At 34.4% G+C, this 26,382-nt stretch overlaps 1 protein-coding gene across 1 annotated transcript in view; it reads left to right on the top strand.

The window, feature by feature from the left end:
• ZPBP (zona pellucida binding protein) overlaps positions 1 to 26,382 on the top strand; it is a 125,744-nt gene that overhangs the window by 32,485 nt on the left and 66,877 nt on the right. Inside the window, exon 6 of the mRNA XM_046668924.1 lies at positions 20,498 to 20,574. Within this exon, the coding sequence (XP_046524880.1) occupies positions 20,498 to 20,574 (77 nt within the window). The remainder of the gene's footprint in view (positions 1 to 20,497; positions 20,575 to 26,382) is intronic.

The raw sequence follows: 26,382 nt of genomic DNA, 5'->3' as shown, positions 1-26,382 counted from the left end.
CTTTGTGTTTCTTCTTGAGTCAGTTTAGGTAGTTTATGTATTCATCTGTTTCATATAGGTTATCTAATTTTTTGGCATATAATTGTGCATAATATTTTCTTACAATCCTTTTTATTTACGAAAGGTATATAGGTAGTAATGTCCCTATTTCAGTTTCTCTTTTTCTATTAGTCTGCCTAAGAGTTTATCAATTTTGTTGATCTTTTCGAAGAACCAACTTTTGTTTTCCTTCACTTTCTCTATTTTTTCTGTTCTCTCTTTTGTTTATATCTGTTCTACTGTGCATTATTTCCTTTTTTCTGCTAGCTCGTTCTGCTAGTTTTGATTGCATTAATATTCTCTTACTACACTGATTTCCTGTTTTAATTTTATTGATTTATTTTTATAATTCTGTTTTCTTCTGATCGAATTTGTTCTTTTGTTAGTTTTCTAAGGTAGGAGCTTTAATTATTGAATTTTAATGTTTTTTCTAATATATGAATTTAATAATGTAAATTTCTCTCTAAGTACAGTCTTTACTACATCCTACAAATTTTGGTAAGTTGTATTTTCACTGTCATTTGGTTCAAAATATTTTAAAATTTCTCTTGGGACTTCTTCTTTGACCCATGTTTTATGTAGTAATCTGTTATTTAATGTCCAAATACTTTGGGATTTTCCATCTATATTCCTGTTATGGATTTCTAGTTTAATTCTATTGTAGTCTGAGAGCATACATTGCATCATTTCTGTTCTTTAAAATTTTTCAAATTGTGTTTAATGGTCCAGAATGTGGTCTGTCATGGTGAATGTTCTGTGTGAGCTTGAGAAGAATTTGTGTTCTTCTGTTGTATAAGATATTTCATGATTGTCAGTTGGATTTAGTTGATTCATGGTGCTCTTCAGTTCAACTGTGTCCTTACTGATATTTCACCTTCTGGATTTGTCAATTACTGATAGAGGGAGGTTTAAATCTCCATCTACATTTAGTGGATTGTCCTGTTTTTCTTTGCAGTTCTATCAGTTTTTGCCTCACATGTCTAGACACTGTGTTATTAGGTTAATACACATGAAGGGTTGTTATGTCTTCTTGGAAAATCGACACCTTTATCATTATATTGACCTTATTTATCTGTGATAATTTTTCTTTCCCTGATGTCTGATTTGTCTAAAATTAATATTGCTGTTCCAGCTTTCTTTTGATTAGTGTTCACATAGTATATTTTTCTCTACTTCTTTACTTTTAATCTATCAGTATCCTTATGTTTCAAGTGGGTTTCTTCTAGACAAGATATAATTAGGTCTTTTTTAAAAATTCATTCTGACAGTCATTGGTGTATTTAACCATTAACATTTTTTCTTTTAAAGATTTTATTTCTTTCCTTTTTCTCCCCAAAGCCCCCCGGTACATAGTTGTATATTCTTCATTGTGGGTCCTTCTAGTTATGGCATGTGGGACGCTGCCTTAGCGTGGTTTGATGAGCAGTGTCATGTCCGTGCCCAGGATTCACACCAACAAAACACTGGGCCGCCTGCAGCAGAGTGTGCGAACTTAACCACTAGGCCACGGGGCCAGCCCCTAACCATTAACTTTTAAAGTGACTATTGGTGGAGATGGATTAACATCTACCATATTTGTTACTGTTTTGTATTTGTTACCCCTTTCTTTCTTGTCTTCCGCTTTTTCTGCCTTATCTGGTTTAATCAAGAATTTATATAATTTTACTTTTTTCTCAATTATAATTTCTTTTTTACTTTATTAAGTAGTTGCCCTTGAGTTTTCATTATATATTTACAACTAATCCAAGTCCGCTTTCAAATAACACTGCCATTTCATAGGTAGTGCAAGTATCTTGTAGCATAGAATTCTGAAATTCATCCTCCTTCCCTTATAGCAATGCTGTCATTTATTTAATTGTTCAATTGTTTAATTGTTTTCCTTCTCTATGAATAACTTCTTTTAACATTTCTTGCAAAGCAGGGTTTCTGGTGGCTAAGTCTCTCAATTTTTGTTTGTCTGAGAAAGTCTTTATTTCTCCTTCAGTTTTGAAGGATAATTTCACTGGATTCAGTATTTTAGTTTCGTGGCATTTTTTTCTTTCACTGCTTTATTTAAATTTATTTACTCTATTCTTGCATGGTTTCTGAAGAGAAGTCCAATTTAATTATTTAAACATTTTTTCCATTTGTTATTGTGGTAAAATACACATAATATAAAATTTATCCAAACCATTACAAGTATACAGTTAAGTGGTATCAAAAACATTCATGATGTTGTGTAAATCTCAGAAGCATCCATCTCCAAAACACTTTCATCTTGGAAATTGATTATCTATATCCATTAAACAATAAGTCCCTATTCTCCCCAAAGTCCCTGGCATCCACCATTCTGTGTTCCATCTCTGTGATTTTTAACTACATATCTCATAGAAATGGAATCATACAGTATTTGTCTTTTTGTGACTGGCTTATCTCATTTAGCATAAAATCCTCCTGCTTCATCCATGTTTTGACATATGTCAGAATTTCCTTCCTTTTTAAGCCTGGATATATTTCATTGTACATATATACATCATTTTCCTTATCCATTCATTTGTCAGTAGATACTTAGGTTGTTTCCACATTTAGCTATTGTAAATAATGGTGCTTATGGGTGTACACATATCTCTTTGAGACCCTATGTTGAGTTATTTTATGTATATTCTCAGAAGTGGATTTTCCAGGTCATATGGTATTTCTATTTTGACTTTTTTGAGGAACTGCTATACCTTTTTCCATAGCAGCTAGAACATTTTACATTCCCACCAACAGTGCACAGGTGTTCCAGTTCACCACTTCCTCATCAACTCTGATTATTTTCTTTTGTTTTCATAGTAACCATCCTAATAGGTATGAAGTGGTATCTCATTATAGTTTTGATTTGCATTTTCCTGGTAATTAATGATGTTGAACATATTTTCATGAACTATTGGCCATTTGTACATCTTCTTTGGAGAAATGTTTATTCAAGTCCATTTTCCATTTTTGGATTGCGGTGTTTGTTTTTTATGTTGAATTTTAGGAGTTCTTCATATGTTCTGTGTATTAATCCCTTATCAGATATATAATTTGCAAGTATTTTCTCACATTCTGTAGGTTGCCTTTTAACTCCGTTGATAGTGTCTTTTGATGCACAAATTTTTCAAACTTTTATAAAGTCCATTTGTCTGTTTTTCTTTTGTTGCCTGTACCTTTAGTGTCATATTCAAGAAATCATTGCTAAATTAAATGCTGTGAAGCTTTTGCCCTATGTTTTCTTCTAAGAGTTTTGTAGTTTTAGTTCTTACATTTAGGTCTTTCATCCATTTTGAGTTAATTTTTGTATATGGTGTTCAGTAAAGTTCCAAATTCATTCTTTTGCATGTAGATATCCAGTTTTCCTAGCACCATTTGTTGAAGAGACTGTCCTTTCCCCCATTGAATAGTCTTGGCACTGTTGTCAAAAATCATTTGACCATATATATGAGAGCTTATTTCTGAGTTCTCTATCTGTTCATTTGGTCTATATGTCTGTCTTTATGCCAGTACCACACTGTTTTGGTTACTGTAACTTTCTAGTAAATTTTTAAATCAAGAATTTTGATGCTGTCAGCTTTGTTCTGTTTCAAGAGTGTTTTGGCTATTCAAAGTCATTTGTGATTCCATATGAATTTTAGGGTGGGTTTTTCTATTTCTGCAAAAAAGTCTTTGGAATTTTGATAGGTATTGCATTGAATCTCTGCATTGGTTTGTCTAGTATTGACAGCTTAGCAATATTAAATATTCTAACCTGTGAACAGAAGATGAAATTTTGTTTATTTATGTCTTGTTTCATTTCTTTTAGCAATGCTTTGTAGTTCTTATGGTGTAAGTCTTTCACTTCCTTGGTTAAATTACTTCCTAAGTATTTTGTTCTTTTTAATGCTATTGTAAATGGAATTATTTTTGTAATTTCCTTTCCAAGCTGTTCATTGTAGTGTTTAGAAATGCAACTGATTTGAGTGTGGAATCTTTATTTCTGCATATAAGATCGTATCATCTATGAACAGAAATAATTTTACTTCTTTTTTCTTGCCTTATTGCACTGGCTGGAACTTGTGGTACTATGTTGAATACAAATGGCAAAAGTGTACATCCTTGCCTTGTTCCTGATCTTGGAGGAAAGCTTTCAGTTTTTGACCACTGAATACTATGTTCTCTGTGGATTTTTTATGTATGTCTTTTATGATGTTGCAGTTATTTTCCTCCTATTACTATGTCATTGAGTATTTTTTTATGAAAGAATGTTGAATTGTGTAAAATGCCTTTTCTGTATCAAATTAGATGATCATGTGGATTTATTTTCCCTTTTTATTTTTTTTGGAAGGGAAAGATTCTTGAGATAACATCTCTTGCCAGTCTTCTTTTTCTTTTTCTTTCTCTTCTCCCCAAAGCCCGAGTGCATGGTTGTTTATCCTAGTTGTAAGTGCTTATAGTTCTTCTATGTAAGCTGCTGGCACAGCATGGCAACTGACAGACAGTTGGTGTGTTTCCATGACCAAGAAATGAACCCAGGCTGCTGAAGCAGTGACAGCACTGAACTTTAACCACTAGGCCATCAGAGCTGGTTCTGTTTTCCCTTTAATCGGTTAATTTGGTGTATTACAAGGATTGATATTTTTATGTTGATCTATCTTTGCCTTCTGGCAATAAATCCCACTTCTTGGTGTATAATCTTGTTAATGTGCTCTTGAATTCAGTGTGCTAGTATTTTTTTTGAAGGAGTTTTGTGTCAATGTTCATTAAGGATATTGATCTGTAGTCTTCTTATAGTGTCTTTGGCTTTTGTCAGGGTAATGTTGGCCTCATAGGATGAGTTTGGAAGTGTTTCTTCCACTTCAACTCTTTGAAAAAGTTTGAGGAGGATTTGTGGTAATTCTTTAAATTTTTGTTAGAATTCATCATTGAAGTCATCTAGTCCTGGGGTTATTATTGTGTTGTTTAAGTCCTCTGTTTTCTTGCTTATCTTCTGTCTAGTTATTCTATCTATTATTATGAAGTATTGAACTCTCCAACTATTATCGTAGGCACTTTGTATTTCTCTTTTCAATTCTGTCAGTTTTTGCTTCAAAAATATTCATGGTCTGACATTAGGTATGGAAATGTTTATAACCATTACATATTCTTGCTGTATTTAACCTTTTATTAATATATAATGTCCTTCTTTGTCTCTTCTACCAATTTTTTGATTTTAGGTCTATTTCCTCTCATATTAATATAGCCATCCCTGCTCTCTTTTGATTACTGTTTACATGGAATATCTTTTTCCATCATTTCACTTTCAGTGTATTTGTGTTTTTGTATGTAAAGTGAGCTTCTTGTATACAGCATATAGTTGGATTATATTTGTTTATTCATTCTACTAATCTATGTCTTTTGAGAGTTTAATCCATTTACTTATTTTCTATTGTGGTAACATTGGTTTATTGCATTATATAAATTTCAGGTGTAGATCATTGTATTCCAATTTCTGTGTAGATTACATCAAGTTCACCACCCAGAGACTAATTGCAGTCCATCACCATACACATGTAGTTGATTACCCATTTTACCCTCTTCCTCCTCCTTCCCCTCTGGTAACCACCAATCCATTCTCTGTCTATGTGATTGTATGTTTTGGTTTTTACCTTCTATTTATGGGTGAGATTGTATTGTATTTAGCTTTCTCCCCCTGACTTATTTAGCTTAGCATAATACCCTGAAAGTCCATCCATGTTGTCATGAATGTCCAGGTTTCATCTGTTTTTACAGCTGAGTAGTATTCCATTGTGTATATATTCCCTTTATCCATTCTTCCCTTGATGGGAACCTAGCTGTCCTCCAAGTCTTGGTTATTGTGAATAATGCTGCAGTGAACTTAGGGTCCATGTGTCTTTACGTATTCATGTTTTCATGTTCTTTGGATAAATACCCAGCAGTGGAATAGCTTGGTTGTATGGTAGGTCTATTCTTAAGTTTTTGAGGAATCTCTGTAGTGTTTCCCATAGTGGCTTTACTAGTTTATATACCCACCTGCAGTGTATAAGAGTTCCCTTTTCTCTACATCCTCTCCAAAACTTGTTATTTCCTGTCCTGTTAATTATAGCCATTCTGATGGGAGTGAGGTGCTATGTAGTTGTTTTGATTGCATTTCCCTGAAAATTAGTGATGTTGAACATGTGTCCATCTGCCTGTTGGCCATCTGCATATCTTCTTTGGAGAAACGTCTGTTGATCAAGTTGTTTGGTTTTTTTGTTGTTGCATTGTATGAGTTCTTTATATATTTTGGATATTAACCCCTTACCAAATATATGTTGTGCAAAAGTCTTCTCCCGGTTGTTAGGTTGTCATTTGTTTTGTGGATTGTTTGCTTTGCTGTGCAAAAGCTTTTTAGTTTGATGTAGTCCCATTTGTTTATTTTTTCTATTCTTTTCTTTACCTGGTCAGACATGATACTTGAAAATATGCTGCTAAGACTGATATCAAAGAGTGTACTTCCTGTGTTTTCTTCTACAATTTTTATGGTTTCAGGCCTTCATTCAAGTCTTTAATCCATTTGAAGTTAATTTTTGTGTATGGTGAAAGATAGGGATCTGCTTTCATTCTTTTGCATGTGGCTATCCAGTTTTCCCAACACCATGTATTGAAGAGACTTTCCTTTCTCCATTCTATGTTCTTGGGTCCTTTATTGAAAATTAGCCGTCCATATATGTGTGGGTTTATTTCTGGGCTCTCAGTTCTGTTCCATTGATCTGTGTGTCTATTTTTGCACAAGTACTATGCTGTTTGGGTTACTATACCTTTGTAGTATATTTTAAAATCAGGGAATGTGATACCTCCAGCTTTGTTCTTTTTACTCTTTTAGCTATTTGGTGTCTTGTTATTCCATATAAATTTTAGGATTCTTTGTTATATTTCTGTGAAAAATGTTGTTGGACCTTTAAACGGGATTTTATTGAATGTGTAGAGTGATGTAAAAAATATGGACATTTTAACTATGTTAATTCTTCCAATCCAAGAGCACAGGATAGCTTTTCATTTCTTTTGTCTTCTTCAATTTCTTTCAACAATATTTTATAGTTTTCAGTGTACAGATCTTTCACCTCTTTGGTTAAATTTATTCCTAGGTATTTTACTCCTTTTGTTGCAGTTGTAAATGGGATTGCATTCTCAATTTCTCTGTCTGCTGCTTTGTTGTTAATGTATAAAAATGCAGCTGATTTTTGTATGTTGATTTTGTATCCAGCTGTTTGACCATATTCATTTATTATTTCTAAAAATTTGTAGTGGATTCTTTAGGGTTTGCTATATATAAAATCATGTCATCTGTAAATAGTGACAATTTTACTTCTTCCTTTCCAATTTGGATCCCTTTATTTCTTTTTCTAGCTTGATTTCTCTGGCTAAGACTTGCCATACTATGTTAAATAAGAGTGGTAAAAGTGGCATCTTTGCTTCCTGTTCTTAGAGGCATAGCTTTCAGTTTTTCTCCGGGGAGAATGATATTAGCTGTGGGTTTGTCATATGTGGCCTTTATTATGGTGAGGTACTGTCCTTCTATACCCATTTTATTCAGTCCTTTTATCATAAACAGATGGTGGATCTTTTCAGATGCTTTCTCTGCATTTTTTCAGATGATCATGTGATTTTTATTCTTCATTTTGTTAATATGGTGTATCACGCTGTTTGATTTGTGGATGTTGAACCTTCCCTGCCTCTGTAGAATAAGTGCTACTTGATCATGATGTAGGATGTTTTTCATATATTGTATTTGATTCGCTAGCATTATGTTGAGGATTTTGCGTTGCTGTTTGTCAATGATATTGTCCTGTAATTTTGTTGTATTGTGTTGTCCCTGTCTGCTTTTGGTATCAAGGTAATATTGGCTTCATAGAATGAATTAGGAAGCTTCCCCTCCTTTTTGGAAAAGTTTGAGAAGGATATACGTTAATTCTTCTTTGAGCGTTTGATAGAATTCACCATGGAAGCTGTCTGGTCCTGGACTTTCATTTTTTGAGAGGTTTTTGATTACTCTTTCTATCTCCTTACTGATGATTGGTTTATTCAAATTCCCTATTTCTTCTTGATTCAGTTTTGGAAGATTGTATGATTCTAAGAATTTATCCATTTCTTATAGATTATCCAATTTGCTGGCATATAGCTTTTCATAGTATTCTCTAATAATCTTTTGTATTTCTGAGGTGTCCATTGTAATTTCTCCTCTTTCATTTCTAATTTTATTTGAGACATATTTTTTCTTAGTGAGTCTAGCTAAAAGTTTGTCAATTTTGTTTATCTCTTCAACGAACCAGCTCTTCGTTTCATTGATTTTTTTCTATTGCATTTTAGTCTCTATTTAATTTTTTTCTGCTCTGATGTTTATTATTTCCTTCCTTCTACTGATTTTGGGCTTTGTTTATTCTTCTTTTTCTATTTCTTTTAGGTTTACTGTTAGATTGTTTATTTGAACTTTTTCTTGTTCATTGAAATAGGCCTATATTCTTATAAACTTCCTTCTTAGAACTGCTTTTCCTGTATCCCATAAATTTTGACATGTCATATTTTCATTTTCATTTGTCTCCAGGTATTTTTTGATTTCTCCTTTGATTTCTTCATTGACCCAATCATTTTTCAGTAGCATTTTGTTTAATCTCTACATATTTGTGGCTTCTCTGATTTCCTTCCTGTAGTTGATTTTTAGTTTCATATTGTTTTGGTCAGAAAAGATGCATGGTATTGTTTCAGTATTCTTAAATTTATTGAGACTTGTTTTGTGTTCTAATATGTGATCTTCCCTGGCAAATGTTCCATGTGCATTTGAAAAGAATGTCTATTCTGCGATTTTGGGATGGAATATTCTGTATATATATCTACTAAGTTCATCTGGTCTAATGTGTCATTTAAGGCCAGTGTTTCCTTCTTAATCTTTTTGCATGATTTGTCCATTGGTGTAAGTAGAGTGTTACTAAGTCCCCAACTTTTGTAGAGTTACTGTCTTTTTCTCCTTTTATATCTGTTAATACTCACTTTATATATTTAGGTGCACCTATGTTCAGTGCATAGATATTTTCAAGTGTTAATATCCTCTTGTTGGATTTTTCCCTTTATTTTATGTAGTGTGCTTTTCTGTATCTTGTTGCAGTTTTTGTTTGAGGCTTATTTTTCTGGTGTACATATTGCTACCCCAGTTTTCTTTTCATTGCCATTTGCATGGAGTATCTTTTTCCATCCTTCACTTTCAGTTTGTGAGTGTCTTTAGGTATGAAGTATGTCTCTTGTATGCAGCATATAGGTGGGTCTTGTTTTTTTACCCAATCAGACACCTATACCTTTTTATTGGGGCATTTAGTCCATTGACATTTAAAGTAGCTGTTAATAAGTATATACTTATTACTATTTTGTTACTTTTTTTCTGGGTGTTTTAGTAGTTCTTCTCTCTTTCTTCTTCCCTTGCTCTCTTCATTTGTGGTTTGATTGCTTGCTTTAGTATTATGTTTGGGTTCCTTTCTCTTAATGTTTGTGTATTTATTATAGATTTTCGTTTCATTGTTACCATGGGGTTCATATGTAATAACCCATGTATATAGCAGTCTATATTAAGTTGATGGTCTCATTAGTTTGACTTCTTGGTAAAGCTTTACTGTTTTCCTCCCTTTCTCCCACATTTTGTTCTTGATATCATATCTAACTACTTTTTTTTGTGTGTGTGTGTGTCCATTACCATCTGTCCTGGAAATAGATAATTTTAGTACTTTTGTCTTTTGACCTTCATAGTAGCTTCATAGGTGGTTGATCTGCTACCTTTACTGTATATTTGCCTGTACCAGTGATTTTATTGGTTTTCTTCTTCATATTTTTCTTATTCCTATTTGTGATCTTCTCTTTCCCATTTAAATAAGTCACTTTATCATTTTTTGTAGGACCGGTTTCTTGGTGATAAACTCCTTTTGTTGTTGCTTTTCTGGGAAACTTTCTCTCTTCTTCCATTATGATTGACAACCTTGATGGGTAGGGTATTGTTTGCTATAGTTTTTTTCCTTTCAGCACTTTAAATATATTATACCACTCCCTCCTAGCCTTTAAACTTTCTGCTGAGAAAACAGCTGATAGCCTTATGGTGTTTCCTTTGTATGTAACTTGTTGCCTTTCTCTTGCAGCCTTCAAGATTCTCTCTTTATCTTTAATTTTTGACCTTTTAATTATAACGTGGCCTGGTGTATACCTCCTTGAGTTTATCTTGTTTGGTGCTCTCTGTGCTTCCTGTACCTGGATTTCTGTTTCCTTCCTTAGGTTAGGAAAGTTTTCAGCTATTATTTCTTCAGATACATTCTCTGCCCCTTTGCACTTGATGTTGTCCCAAAGGCCTCTTAGACTGTCCTTGTTCCTTTTAATTCTTTTTTCTTTTATCTGATGAGCTTGAGTGATATCCTTTAGACTTTCATCCAGCTCATTTATCCATTCTTCTGTATTATCAACTCTGCTATTGATTCCCTCTAGTCAATTTTTCATTTCAATTATTGTATTCTTCATTTCTGATTGGTTCTTTTTTATTTTCCAATTATTTATTGACATTTTCACTGAGTTTATCCCTTCTTCTCCCAAGCTCAGTGAGCATTGTTATTACTTTTTGTTTGCACTCTTTCTCAGGTAGCTTATTTCTGTTCCATTTAGTTCTTTTTCTGAGGTTTTGTCCTGTTCCATTCCTTGGAATGTATTCCTTTTTCTCCTCATTTTTCCTTTTTCTCTGTGCTTATATCCATGTATTAGGTAAGTCAGCTACTTCTCATCTTGAAGAGGTGGCCCTTTGTAGGAGATGCCTTGTGAGTCCCAGTAGTGTACTTCCCTCTCATTTCCAGTACCAGATGTTCCATGAGTGACCCGTGTGTGGGCTACGTGTCTCCTTATGTTGTGGCAGGGTTGCTCTTGCTGCAGGTGCCAAGGGAGGCCACGCTGTCCCCCTGGCCAGCTGGTTGTAATGCTCAGCTGCATGTGGCTTCTGTGGATGCCTCGGTCACTTTGTCGGGCATGGGGAGCTCAGCACAATTGGCAGTAAGGTCTAATAGCACATTCCTGTTGCAGTTTCTCTGTTAAGTAACTAAGCCCCCAGGGTGGCTAGTTGCTAGACTCAGGCGCCTACCATTGCTGTAGCCCTCCAACCTGCAAGGCTGTTGTCATCTGTCAGGATTATGGCTGAGTGGGGCTGGCCCCAGGCACAGGAGCACTCAGTTTTTTTAAGTTTTGGAAATTAGGGCTGATCCTCTATGTGGCTGTTTGAGAAGCACAAATCTGCTGCTGATGATAAGCCAAACTGCCCACAGGGCCATGCACCCAGTCAACACAGTCCTGCCCCACGAGCACACCCTGTCCTACTGGAGGAGACACAGTCACACTACTGCGGAGGTCCCACACACTCCACCAATGCCCCATACACTCCACCTGCTCGTCACACATACCCTGCCCCACAGAGGGTTCCCACTCATCTGGCTGTAGAGGTTCCAGGCACCCTGCCTATAGGGCCCACAAGTTGCCTGTGGGCTTGCTCTTGGTTTGGGCCAGTCCTTAGGGTGGATTGCCTGCCCTGGCTGAGCTGGATTAAATCGGTTCTCTAGTGGCTGGGGCACACCCCTGGGCTAACATTCCTAGGGTATAACTCCAATGGTGTCTGCCAATGTCCGTGTCAGCACACCTGTACTAGGTCACAACAATGGCTGCTGCCCGTATTTCAGTCCTGGTAGAGATCGCATCTCTCACTGAGATGCACCCAGAACCTCGCAGGTGAGTCTCTTTTCACCAAGGGGCTATCCACCTTTCTTTCTGGTGATTTTAGGTTGCTTTTCAAATGGGTGAATTTGTGCTTGGGCCTTCTAAGAGCCGACTTTTTCCTGCCTGTATCTGACGGCTTTTGGGGGGTATTCCCCATTGTAGATAAAAGCCAGCAAACCCAGATATTATGATAATTGTCTTGGTTGTGCTGGGCACAAAAGCTTCTTATACCAGTAGCAGTCCCCTGCTCAGATCCCATGCTCCTCCAGAGAAGACTACATACCTTAGGATTGCTCCTAACTGGCCATAAAGCACCTTGGCTTGTGAAGGTGGCCTATTTTTTCTCTTCAGAAAGGAATTTCTGCCTCTTCCACCTCAGTCAGCAGTGTCCCTTGTTGCAGGGGTTCTTTTTATCCAGTTTTTAGTTATCTCTAAAAGCTTATTGTTCCAAGAGTAGTTGTAAATTTCTTGTGTCTGTTGGAGGAGGTACCTTCAGAGTCCAGGGTCCACCTATGCTACCATCTTGACTGAACTCCATAATCCATTTACTTTTAAAATATATGCTGATAATGCAGGATTTTTGCCATTTTCCTATTTGTTTTCTATTGGCTTTATAGCTGTTTTGTTCCTCATTTCCTTCATTAAAATCTTCCTTTGTGTTTAGTTGACTTCTTATAGTCAAATGTTTAAATCTTTCTCATTTCATTTTGTATATATTCTATAGATGTTTTTTGTTGTTACTGTGCAAATTACATTTAACATCTTTGTGATATAACACTCTAAGTTGAATTTTTACCAGCACAACTTCAGTATAATTTGGCAACTCTCCCTTCACAGCTCTATTCCCACCCCTTTCAGTTGTGAATGTCATAAAATTATGACTTTATTTTATCCCCCAAAATGAAAAATAATAATTATCTTAAATGTTTTAGTCTCTTAAGTTATATAGAAAACAAAGTGTAGAGTTGGAAACCAATGTTACGATAATACTAGTTTCTAGATTTTTAAAAATATATTAGCCTCTTGAATCATGTATAAAAAATTGCCATTACAAACCAATCTTACCATAATAGCAGCTTTTATCATTGCCCATGATTTTAAATTTAGTGAGATCTTTATTTCTTTATATGACTTCAAGTTGCTTTCTAGCATCCTTTCCCTTCAACCTGCAGGATTCCTTTGAGAATTTCTTGTAGGGCAAGTCTAGTGGTAACAGACTGTGTCTTGTTTTTCTAGGAATGTTTTAATTTCTCCCTTAGTCTTGAAGAACAGTTTTGCACATTATAGGATTCTTGGTTGACAGCTTTTAAACTTTTAGTACTTTTAATACATTGGCCCACTGCATCTGGCACCCAAAAGTTTTGATGACAGATCTGCTCATAGTCTTCTTGAGGATTGTTTGTATGTGATGGGTTACTTCTTTTTTGGTACTTTCATGATTCTTTGTCTTCCAAAAGTTCAATTATGATGTGTCTTCATATAAGTCTCTTTAAGTTCATCTTACTTTGTGTTTGTTGAGCTTCTTACATGTTTATATTCATGATTTTGTCAAATTTGGAAAGTTTTCCAGCCATTAGTTATTCAAATATTCCACCTGATGTTTTCTTTCTCTCTTCTTCTGGGACTCCCACAATGTACATTTTGGTCCACTTAGAGGTATTCAAAAGTTTTTTTAGCATTCTTCACTTTTATTCAGTTTTTGTCTTTCTTTTTCACAGATGTGATAATTTTTACTGTTCTATCTTCAAGTTTGCTTGTTGTTTCTTCTATCTGATCAAATCTGCCTTTGAACTCCTCTAGTGAATTTTTCACTTTAGTTATTGTGCTTATTAGTTCCAGAGTTTTTTAGAGTTTCTATCTCTTTGTAGATATTTCTGTTTCTTCATACAGAATTTTCTTGACTTTATGTACATCTTTATTTTTTCTGCATCTTTAAGAAAATTGTTTTAAAGTCTTAGTCTAGTAAATGTGCCGTCAGGTATTATTCAGAGATAATTTCAGTTGATTTACTTTTTTTTTTCAAATGGGCCATACTTTCCTGTTCCTTTGTTTGCTATTCTGCCACATGCACAGTTGGGTGAGCAATATGGGATAGGTTGCAGAGAGACCAAAGAAAAGACCCAGAATCAGCAAATGAGACATTTAGGTTTATTGGGAGGTACTTACAGGGAGGTCCATTTGCGGCTGGCTAGACAGCAATGGGTACCCACAATCGCGAGTTGGGAAAGGGTTTCTTATATAGGCAGGAGTTACAAAGGCTATATGCTTCCCAAGCATAAAATAGTTGCCAAGCTGGTAAAATATTTCTCTTGGGGGCCAGCTTTTGTTAAAGACAACTGAAAGCTCTTGGTGCATTGTTTTCCCCCAAGGAATGTTAGCCCAGAGCTAACATCTGCCAATCCTCCTCTTTTTTCTGAGGAAGACTGGCCCAGAGCTAACATCTGTAGCCATCTTCCTCTACTTTATATGTGAGACTCCTACCACAGCGTGACTTGCCATGCAGTGCCATGTCTGCACCAGGGATCTAAACCTGCGAACCTCGGGCTGCCAAAGCAGAGTGTTTGCACTTAACTGCTGCGTCATGGGGCCAGCCCCATCTTGGTGTATTTGGAAATGTTTACTTTGCCCTTTCCCATGCTAGAAGAAGAAGGGGGTGTTTATTCAGTCTTCTTCTTGACAACCTACTGGAACAACTGGAGGTAAAACTCATGAAAGTGTGGAGGCTCCAAAAGTTGCCCCCCGACCAAAGTTTTTAACACTTGAATTTTCCCACAGTGAACGTCCATCACATCCTAAATTATGTTTTTTCCTGCTTGTATTGGCTCCATTGGCAGGCTCTTGCTCTTGGGTTTCTGCTTCTGGTAAGCTGTAATTCTGTGTCCACCCTTCCCTCTCTACACTTTTATGGGGAGAAGTCTTTTCTGTGACCTCAATTATCTGGTGAATCAGAGAAGAGTTGTTGATTTTCAGTTTGTTCTTGTTTTTCTTGTGAGGATAGGAGTGATAATCCAAGCTCCTTGCATGTTGGACTGTAAACCAGAAGTCCTCTCATGACGTTTTTGTTTCTTAATGCTTCTGTTATTGACTTTTGTTGTCTTTAATTGACTATTTCTAGAGTATCATTTTGATTTTAGTCTCATTTTATTTTCTGAATATATTCTATTTATTTTGATCGTGATTAACCTGTTTTATAATTAACATTGTAAACATATTAACTATATAGCTTGAATAAATACCAACTTTAAACAGTGTATCAAAAATTTGTTCCTATGCAGTTTTGTTCCTTGCTCTTTATGTTGCTGTTAGTAATTTCATTATTGTACATTGTGTGTCCACTATCATAGATTCATAGTTATTGTCTCATGCATTTTTATTTTTAATCATATGGGGTAAAAAGTGGAGGTAAAAGTACAACAGCACTACTGGCTTTTTATATTTACCTATATAGTTTACTGTTCTTTATTTCTTTGTGTAGCATTAAATTACAACCTATTGTCCTATCATGTTTGGAAGTCTTTACTTTCTTCTTCATTTTTGAAGGCTTGTTTTTCACATAAAGAATTCTTGGATGAAGGATTTTTTACCAATACTTAAAATATGTCATCTCACTTCCTTCTGACTTCTGTGGTTTTTTATGAGAAATCTTCTGTTAATCTTATCATGGACTCATAGTTTGTGACAAGTTACTTCTTTTTTGCTTCTTTCAAGATTCTCTTTGTTTTTGATTTTTGACAGTTTGATTATATTGTGTTTCAGTGTTGAATTCCTTGCATTTATCCCACTTCAATACCATTGATCTTCAATATGTCGATTTGTGTCTTTTATCAAGCTGGGAAATTTTTAGGCATTATTTTTTCAAATATTCTTTCAGTCTCTTTCTTTTTTTCTCTCCTGTGACCAAAATTATGCATATGTTTGTCCACTTGAGGTCCCACAGATTTCATAGGCCTTCTTCATTACTTTTACTGGTTTTTCTTTCTGGTCCTCTGACTGGATATTTTTTTACCTACCTTCAAGTTCACTGATTCTTTCACAAGATTAAATATGTTATTGAAAACCTCTAGTGAATTCCTCATTTTAGTTGTTGTAATTGTCAGTTCTGGAATTTCTGTCTGATTCTTTTCATATTTTCTCTCTCTTTATTGATATTCTCTATTTATTGAGATATCATTTTCCTTTTCTGGGGGTTGTTTTTCTTTGTCCATTATTCCCTTTAGCTTTTTGAGCATATTTAACAGAGTTGATTTAGAGTCTTTGTCTACTAAGTCCAATGTTTGTGCTTCCACAGGGACACTTTCTATTAATTTTTATTGTGAATGGTCTATACTATCTTTTTTATTTGCATTGTGTGTAATTTTTTTGAAAATTGTACATTTTGAATATTCTAATATAGTACTATTGAAATCAGATTCTTCCATCTTTTTTGTATTTTTTCTTGTTGTCTGTGTAGGTTTTTATTGTCTGTTTAGTGACTTTTCTAAACTACTATTGTAAAGATTGTATTTGCTGTGTGTGATCTCTGATGTCTCTTTTTCTTTAAGTTGTTGTTAGCTAGTTATTTGATTGAAATTTCCTTAAATGCTGTTTTTAAGTCAACTTCCATTGATTCGGCATTCACTTGATTGTTGTAAACATTTAACTATTTTTCAGAGTTAGTACAAAATTGACTGTGATAGTTTTTTGTCTTATTTTCAACATTTCTGTGGTAGGACTTGGCTTGCAGTTTCCTAGTCATCTTAACTGATGTCACTGCTGTCTTTTTCATTTTTTAATATTCTGGGAAGCTTATCTAAGAAGAAAGCAAAAGTGGTCTCATATATGATGAGGTTAGCCATCTGATCTAAATAAAGATGGTATATAATAGGAGGCAGAAGCTCAGGAAGAAAAGTGTTCTCTCAGTTCCAGAGAGCATGAGAGTTGTGTGGCTTGCCTAACATGGTGGGGAGGAATATACTGTCTCAGGGGTCTTACTACCAAGAGTACTGGATTTAACTTAAGCAGAGACATGGAAGTTAGTTACTTGAGTGGTCACTATCTGTACTGATTCTGAAAACTGGATAATGTCTGTTGACTCTGTGTTATGGTTTCCAACATTTTCATTTATTTTAATGAATAGCAGATTTTAATGAACTTTTCAATTTGCTTTAAACTTTTATAATGATTCAAAGTGAAAAAGATTGTACATCATCATGATCATCCGATCTCATAATCACATTATTATACATGGGCAGACCTTGGTCTACCATCTTTTTAATCACTTCATGAAGAATACTTTCAAAAGATTTACCATAGGTAGGTGATAATTTAAAGATTTGGCTATATTTTGCGAGTGTTTTTTAATCTCAGTTCTGTATTTCTGATACATAAATTTAGAAATTTTATTTTTTCCAGGTCTAGATTTAGGATAGTCACATTTTTAAAGGATTGAATTTAAAAATAGGCCATAAAAAACCTTTTTTTTTTTTCCCAAATGTACACCGGTAATCCAAAGTCTGCTTCAGGTCAACCACTGTTCTGTCTGATTTTATAAAATAACTCTGACCTATTTTATTGTTTTGTATGTGATGTTTTATAATACCTTCTGATATCAGTTCAGATGGCAACAGTGAAGTTTCATGACATGTACTGACTTGGGAAGGATTTAAAGAAAGATGTTGAAATAACATTTCACAGTATTTTATGAATGTACTCTGCATTTTTTAATACTTTGTGGTCAATTTTATTATCTGCATAACAATACTTATCTATCAAAAGTATTTTACATAACATAATAGGCTGGTAACATAGATTAAGGATCTCTCTTCAAAGAGCTCATAGTCTGGTAAAAAGAAAATATTCATGTAACAATAGTTCAGGTTCTGCAAATACTGTAGTAGAGATTCCACTTTCTCTGGGGTATGTGAAAGGGAGGATGTCCTTAAGGAGAAGAACAGTTAAAGATGTCCATGAAAAATTACTGATGTTTTAAAGAAATTCTATGTAAAATTGTGACTTCAAGTCATTTACACAGACAACATAGGGTATATTTGGGAAACATTCTAGAATGGCTAATGGGTAGGATATGTATAGAGAATTTGGGAAAAGTAAAATTGTCATGATGGCTTGTGTTTATATTATAGAGAACTTAGCTAGATTGACATATTTATGTTTTTAATCATATTTTCATGGCTAGAAAGAATGACACAATCACGGTGTTTAACCTTCTTGTTTTACAGAGTAGATAGTGGAAGTCTCAAGGAGATATTAAATAATATACCCATGTTTATTAGTGATATACCCAGGGCTAGAAATCAGATTTCTTTCCATATATTTTGATATATAATGTGGAGTAACTGAGGGTTTTAGAGCTGTATGGTAATCAGATTAATGAGATAATTTAGAAAAATTAATTAAAGAGAATCCTTTACATCTTTTACTTATTCCCTCTTTGATTTTTATATCTTGGTAGTGCAATAGAGTATTCTCTCAGATGGTCTTGCAAAGTCATTAGTCATTTCTACACTACTGAATCCAATGGTCATTTTTCAGTTGTTGTCTAACATATCTTTGAAAAGTTTGGCACATCTTCTGTGATTTACTTTTTTTACTTGGCTTCAGGCACAAGGCTTGATATTTCTCCTTCTCAGTTTCTTTTGCTTATTTGTCCTCTTTTCTAAGTTTTTTTTGGTGAGGAAAATTGGTCCTGAGCTAACATCTTTTATCAATCTTCCTCTTTTTGCTTGAGGAAGATTGTCCCTGAGCTAACATCTGTGCCAGCCTTCCTTTATTTTTGTCTGTGGGATGCTGCCTCCGTATGGCTTGATGAACCGTGTGTAGATCCATGCCCAGGATCTGAACCCGTGAACCCTGGGCTGCCAAAGCAGAGTGTGTGAACTTAACCACTATACCACCAGGCTAACCCCTAAATTTTTAACATTGGACATGTACAAAACTGAATATCTTCCTCTTCCCATTCTTCTCCTCCCAAAATGTTGCTGTCCCCTCAGCCTTTCCCATCTGATTATTACTATCACTTCTGGTTTCTGAGTTTAGAAATCTTGGAGTCACCTTTAACTCTCATATTCTCAGTTCTCAAGAAATCTTGTTGGTTTTACCTTCAGAATATTATCAGAGTCCAGCTATTTCTGACCCCACTCCCCTTCTACTATTGTGGTTCTAGCTATCAATATGTTTTGAATGAATTACTAAAATAGCCACTTAATTTTTAAAATCTCTCCTTTCAATACAAAAATGTAACATAAAAAATCACATTAAATTTTAAAACAGTGACCATTTATTTTTAAAGGTATGTGAATTTTCTCGGGTTAGGCTGTGCTTAGGCTGGACTCAGTTAGGTATTTGTGTGTCACATTGTGGGTACAGCTTTGGTTGGTTGGCTATCAGTGCCCCATGAGTTTTTATTATAGCGCCATGTCTGAAGTGACAGCAGCCACCAATGGGAAGCTCTGCTCATGATGGTAAGAGAAGCACAAAAGAACAAACTAAAAAATATTAGGAACAAGACTCCAAATTAGCTTACTTTCACTCCTCTCCATGGTCATTGGCAAGTCACGTGGCCAGTCCCAAAGTCATCAGATGATACTCTGACCACATATATGCCACAGCAAGGGTGTGGATGCATAGTGGGTGAGGAATCAGTGACAATAATTTAATCTGTCATGCTACTCTTCCATGTTATTGCTCTTCAAAAAATCTTGTCATGGCTTCCTTTTTACTCAGAATATAAACCAAACCAAAGTTTATAGTGGCCTACACAATATGGCTGCATTTTATTTCTTCATCTCCTTTGCTTACTGTGCTCTAGCCACACTTGCCTCGTTGGTCCTTTTAGCATGTCATGAATGTTTCTACCTTGGAGATTTTATACTATCTCATCTCATGGGTAGCCTTTAAACCTCCTTCATTTTCTTGCTCAAATATCATTGGTTATCACCTAATTTAAAATTTGTATCCCTATCACCATCTCACAATTCCAGTCCCCCTTTCCCTTCTCTTTTTCTTTTCTTTTTAACCCTAGTACTTATCACCTTATCACACAATATGTTTATGAACTGATTATTGTTTCTCTCCCTGCATTAGAATATAGTTTCCAAAAGGCCAGAGTGTTTATTGATATTGATCACTTATATATCCCTGACTCCTAGACTACCCCTTGATACGTAGTAGACTTCCAGTAATAATTTGTTGAATAATTAGATACATGTATGCATGTATGCCTGAATATGTTCATTATTTCAATTACTGTGGCCGCTACTCTAGTCCATCCTCCTTCCCTTTCCAGTATTATCATCATGGTTTATCAGTTTGCAGAGATTAAGAATTGAGTTAGTCAAATGACACGCACTGTATTATATGGCTAGAGTTATATAGAATATTGAGTGAACACACACACACATTTCTACATATACATACATGTGTATGCTATAAAAGTTAAGATAATTCTGTTGTTAAAAACTTTGTGAAATCAATACCCGAACATTAACTATCAAGAAAGTTGACTAGTTCTTAAGTTCACTATAATAGTGAGGTTTTCCTTATTTATATAAAACAAATCTTTAACTTACATTTTTAGCTGAAAAGAGTGATTTAACCTTAGGAAATTTGCTTAATTTTTCAGTGGAAGAGAAATATTAGACAAACTATCTCTTTTATATTTGAAAGGCTGATATAAATATTGTGATATAATACTTTAGACTCATGATAAAATATATGTTCTCAGTTTCATCTATAGAACCTGAAAAAGGACCCAAGCCATGTGCAGACCATAATTGTGAATCTTCCAGAAGACTAGCTAAGGTATGTTTTGTGAGGCTGGGGGAAAAAAAAGAACATGCCCAGTGTGTAAGTAAGAATCCTAGCTATTTATAAAACACATTGACCTCCCGCCCACACACATTTAGGGAATTCAATAATAAAAGTAAACTTCATAAAATATTAAATGATAATAATTTAATGGAGTTAATATTTTTATGAAATGATTTTAAATTTTGTCACTGATTATATTCAGAAGGATGATTTTCCCATTTATTTGGCCTTATTTGCTATTGCAAATTGATTTATAATTATTAATCAGGTAGAATTCTTTCCATGTTACTGTTATGTATCCTAAATAATAAATTTGATGTATACTATTTGTTAACTATTTTCATATTGCTCCATACCCAGCATCCTGTATCTACGCTTAGGATGAACATTATACTGTAGCTCCCAGCGGCAAATTAATTTAGTTTTCTCTTTTACATTATGCTTAACACATTGTACATGCTCAGTAACTTTATGGCAATATTTTCCTATCTCTAATTACTCTTCAATGACCATAAACACTGAAAAATAATATTTTTAAATATTTGAAATATAAAACTATTTACATTATGATTTTAAAAATTTCTGTTAAATCTATAGGTATTGCATATTCAGATCAACATCCTTTACTTTTGCCCAGTGAAATTGACAGGGGAATGATTTCTTAATTTGTACCCAGTAAACCTCCTGAAATAAGCTTAAATTGTCTTCTATATATTTCCGATTATTGTTATTTAAAAAATTTTCTTAGTATTTACCTCACATGGATAGATTTTTTCTTTACTTTTGAAATAGGACTTAAGTTTGGGGGCACCAAGAACAGAGAGCAATCAATCTTATTTTTCTAATCCTATTTCTTAATCCATGAGTACTGTGCCAATCATTCTTTAGTTAGTACCTGATACGTCTTTTAGCTTTCTACCAATCTTTAAAGTTTTAAATAGCCATAGACCCTGAGCTGGTATGATTCCTGTGGTGATGGAGTGGGAAGGTGTGTTCAAGCATAGGCATTAGGAGTAGGGGAATTTTATTATTTTCCTTCAAGGTGGTGTCATGGTATTATCCATTTGTAGTTTTCTTATGTCATTTTTAATGCTAAGAGTCAACTTTATCTCTACCTTTTAAAATATAAACACAGAAATAACAAATCACTCAGCAAACCATGAAGTTTTCAGTAGAAAAGGTCTGCAATTTCATTAACTCCATTTGTTCCTTTAGACTATTACTTGGTTATATTAGGTTACTCCACAAACATTCTGCCCTGTGACTTTTCCTGTATTTTGAAAACTTTTTTCTGCTATACATACGTCTTCCTTCTTTCCTTTCTTTTTTTCTTTCTCCCCTCTCCTGTCCCTTCCCATTCTCTTTCTCTATCTTTCCTTTCTTGGCATAAAATAGTCTCTTTTTGGCCTGGTCTGGCAAAATAAAGATTGGTACTTTTCTGGCTTGATGATATTATAGTAACAATATAATACCTAGCATAATAATAAAAAGAATTCATAATTTCCAGGCAGGAGTATTTTCACAGAAGCATTCTGGGGACTTTTCTCATTTATAAATCTGAAATATTTAATCCATCTGCCGTATTCTTGGTTTCGTTCAATTTTCAACTTTACGGCCTTTTCATCTTGTATTAGTTTCTTATTTATTGCTGAATATAGTTCTTTGATTTTAGCAAGATTTAAGTAACTTGAAATTTTCCCCAAACTAAGGTAAGTCCAAATTTATTGTGGCCTATTTGCTGCAGTGAAGACATTTACAGCTCTTTGAAGATTTGATCCAAATATGTTATATTTCTTCTTTGATGCACTGTTTTCTTTCTACTCTTCTCTTCCATTGATTTATTTGTCAGTCTTTGTGCCAGTGCCACACGGTTTTCATTACCATACCTTTATACCAAGTGTAATCTTAAGTAGTATTAGTAATTTATCTTGGTTCTTTTTCAAGATTGTTTTAGATATTCTAGTCCTTTCCATTTCCAAAAAGTTTTAGAATCAGCATTTCAGTTTTCCAAAAAAACAACCCTGGCTTCTGATTGGAGTTGTCATGTATCTATAGATCAATTGATGAGAAGTGGTATTTTAGTAATATTAAGACTTCCAATCCATGAAAATGGTATATCTCTCCATTTATTTAGGTTTAAAAAATTTATTTTTTGCATTATTTAGTTTAAAATTCTTTCATATTTTCTGCTAAATTTATTCCTAAGTGTTTCATGGAGGTTTTGGTGCCATGATAGAATATTTAAAAAATTCGTTTGTTAATTGTTTCAATTTTGAGTAAATGTTTGCATATTGTGTATTTGCATATTGCATCCTACCACCTTGGTAAATTCATTTATTAGTTATGGTAGTTGATTTTTAGATTACTTGGGATTTTCTGTGTAAACCATCATGCCATCTGCAAATAGACACAGTAATATTTTTTACTTTCTGATTTTTATGCCTTTTATTTCTTTATCTGATCTTGTTGGAATGGATAGAATCTACAGAGTAATGTTGAATCAAAGTGGTAAGAGTGGGCCGTCTATTCTTGTTCCTGATCTTAGGGAGAAAGCATTTTGTCTTTCATCATTAGCTCTCAGTTTTCATAGTAGCCTTTAAATTATGAAAATATACCTGTTTCAGGGCAAGACTGGGAGATGGGTGTTTCTGTCTGCTCCCTCTGCACTGAGCCCTATGGATGTGTCAGTTAAATATTTTTTTGTTTGCTACAATCCCATTGAACTCCTGAACATGGCCACCAGTGCTCCACAATCAAGGGGCATCTCCTAGGTGGCAGCAAAACCTGGGGTGCCGTACACATGCACAAGCTCTTTTTCAGGAGGTGCCTGTGACCTAGGGTGAGGCAGAAGCTCAGCACAAAGATGGCACCTGCCAGTCTCTCTGGTCTCTGGAAAGTATTGCAGTTGGCTCCTTGTTGTGTGTTTAAATAGGAAGCATGCCATGTCACAGCTATTAAGAGAAGCAAATAGGCCACTTAGAATTGTATTTTAAATTAGCTATTCTCATGGTAGCTCTATACATTTTTGTGTTTTTTTTTCAGTGTATGCTCTAAGAATTATGATATACATCTCTAATATTTCACAGTGCAGTTAAAATTAATATTTTACCCCTTCCCATGAAATATAGAAATGTTGCAATTTTATAGCTTCATTTAAATCCCTCCTTGTCCTTTATTCACTGTCATATGTGTTGTATCTGCATATATTATAAACTATAAAATACAATGTTAAGGCATTTTCTTTAAACAGTCATACATATTTTAAAGACATTTAAAGCACAAGTAGTCTTTTATGCTTATTTATATTACCTTGTTCTGTGGTCTTTATTACTTCCGAAGGTCAGAGTTTCTATCTGATATCATTTCCCTTCAGCCTGAAAAATCTCCTGAGCATTTCTTGTAGATATGATCTACTGACAAAGGATTCTTTCCATTTTTTTTAACCTAGAAATCATATTTATTCTCCTTTATTTATGAAGGATATTTCATTGGTTAGAGAATTCTGGTCCAATAGGTTTTTTCCCCTACATTTTAAATAGTTTTTCCACTTTCTTCTTGCCTCTGCTGCTTCTGATAAGAAGTTCATTATTCCCAAACTGTTGTTTTTCTGTATTTAATGTTTTTTTTTTCTGTCTGTCTGCTTTCAAATTTTTTTCTTTATCTTTAGTTTTCAGCAATTTGATAATGATGTGCTTGTTTGGTCTTATTTGTATGTATCCTGTTTGAGATTAACTTGTGGTTATTGAGCCTATAATTTCAAGTTTTTCATCAATTTGTCGAAAATTGCAGCCGTAATTTCTTCTATTTTTTTTCTCTCCTACACTTTCTATTTTCTGTCATCTCCTTCTTTTCAAACATATATGTAGCTTGAACTTCTCACTGCATGATGGCTTATTTCTGAGACAGAGTGTCACATTCTTTGAAAGAGGCTTGGGAGAGTGAGCATTCCAAGAAGCCATGGCATAAACTTTAAGGCTTTTTCTGATCTAGCTTTGGTGGTCATTCAGCATCACATCTACTGCAGTCTGTTAGTCAAAGCAGCCACAGAACTGCCTGATTCAAAGAGAGGGCTTTAAACTCTATTACTCCATGAGATGTGTACCATAGAATTTGTGGCCATGTCTTAAAATTACTGCAACAATATTTATAAGGGGACACTCATACATCAGTCATTTTCACATCTCTTTTTATGTGGAACTTTTGGAGAGAATTTTAGGTTAACATACAGCTGTAAGAATCGTACAGAGAGATCCCTTGTGCACTTTGCCCACTCTCCCTCTATGGTAACATCTTTCAAATATATTGATATAGAACAATATCACAAGTAGGGATAATGACATTGATACAACTGACTGCTCTCATTTAGTTCGCCCAGTTTGCTCGTATTCATTTGTGTGTGTTAAGTTCTATAGTGTTTTATCATTTGTGTAGAGTCATATATCGATCACCATGGTCCAGATACAGATAGTTCTAATATCACAAGACTCCCTGTATTCCCCTTTTCTAACTACAGCCACCTCCTTCCTGATCCTCTCCCATTCCCTCTCGCCTCAAGCTTGACATTCACTATTCTGTCCTCTGTTTCAAAAGGTTCATCATTACAAAAATGTTATGTGAAAAAGAGTCAGAATATAGCCTTTTGGGGTTGGCTTTTGTCGCTCAGCATAATTTCCTAGAGATTCATCCAGGGGGGTCCATGTGTCAATAGTTTGTTTCTTTACATTATTAAGTAGTGTTCTATGGGGCATATACCACAGTTTGTTTAACGTTTAATCTGTTGAGGGACATCGAGACTGATCTCAATTTTTGTGTATTAACAATTAAAGCTTCTGTAAACTTTCCTGTGCCAGTGTTTATGTGAAAATAACTTACCATTTGGAGGATTAATTCTGGATTGTATTATAGTTAATTTTACATTCCCATCAGCAGTGTGTGAGAGAATCCAGTTTCTCCAAATCTTTCTCAGCATTTGGCATTGTGACTATTGCTTATTTTAGCCATTATGGTAGTTGTATAGTCATATCCTACTATGGTTTTAATTTGCATTTCTCTAATTTGTAATGATGTTGATTATTTTTCTTATGCTTATTTGCCACCTGTATATCCTCTTTGATGAAATGTCTGTTGCTCATTTTCTAATTGAATTGTTTTTAACTGTTGATTTAGAGAGTTTTTCATATATTCTAGATCTAGTCCTATTTCCAGTGTGTTATTTGTAAATATTTTCTCCTAGAATTTAGCTTATCTTTTCTTCCTCTTCACATGGGTCTTCAAGGAGAAAAAGGTTTTAATTTTTATGAGGTCAAGTGTGTCAGTTTTCCCTTTTATGAATTGTGCTTTTGGTATCAAATCTAAGAATTCTTTGGATAATCTTACATCCTGAAGATTTCCTTCTAATTTTTAAAAAAATTTTATTGAAGTCTGTGATCATTTTGAATTAGTTTTTGCTTTATGTAAGAAATTTAGACTCAAAAACAAAAAAATCAAACAACCCAATCAAAAAATGGGCTGGAGACATGAACAGACATTTCTCCAAAGAAGATATTCGGATGGCCAATAGGCACATGAAAAGATGCTCATCATCGCTGATCATCAGGGAAATGCAAATCAAAACTACACTAAGATATCACCTTACACCCATAAGAATGACAAAAATATCTAAATCTAATAGTAACAAATGTTGGAGAGGTTGTGGAGAAAAAGGAACCCTCATACACTGCTGGTGGGAATGCAAACTGGTGCAGCCACTATGGAAAACAGTATGGAGATTCCTCAAAAAATTAAAAATAGAACTACCAA

This window comes from Equus quagga, chromosome 8, assembly GCF_021613505.1.
Source record: "Equus quagga isolate Etosha38 chromosome 8, UCLA_HA_Equagga_1.0, whole genome shotgun sequence".
NCBI lineage: Eukaryota > Metazoa > Chordata > Mammalia > Perissodactyla > Equidae > Equus > Equus quagga.
The sequence above is the reverse complement of the archived record's forward strand: the minus strand, read 5'-3'. Positions and strand labels throughout refer to the sequence as shown.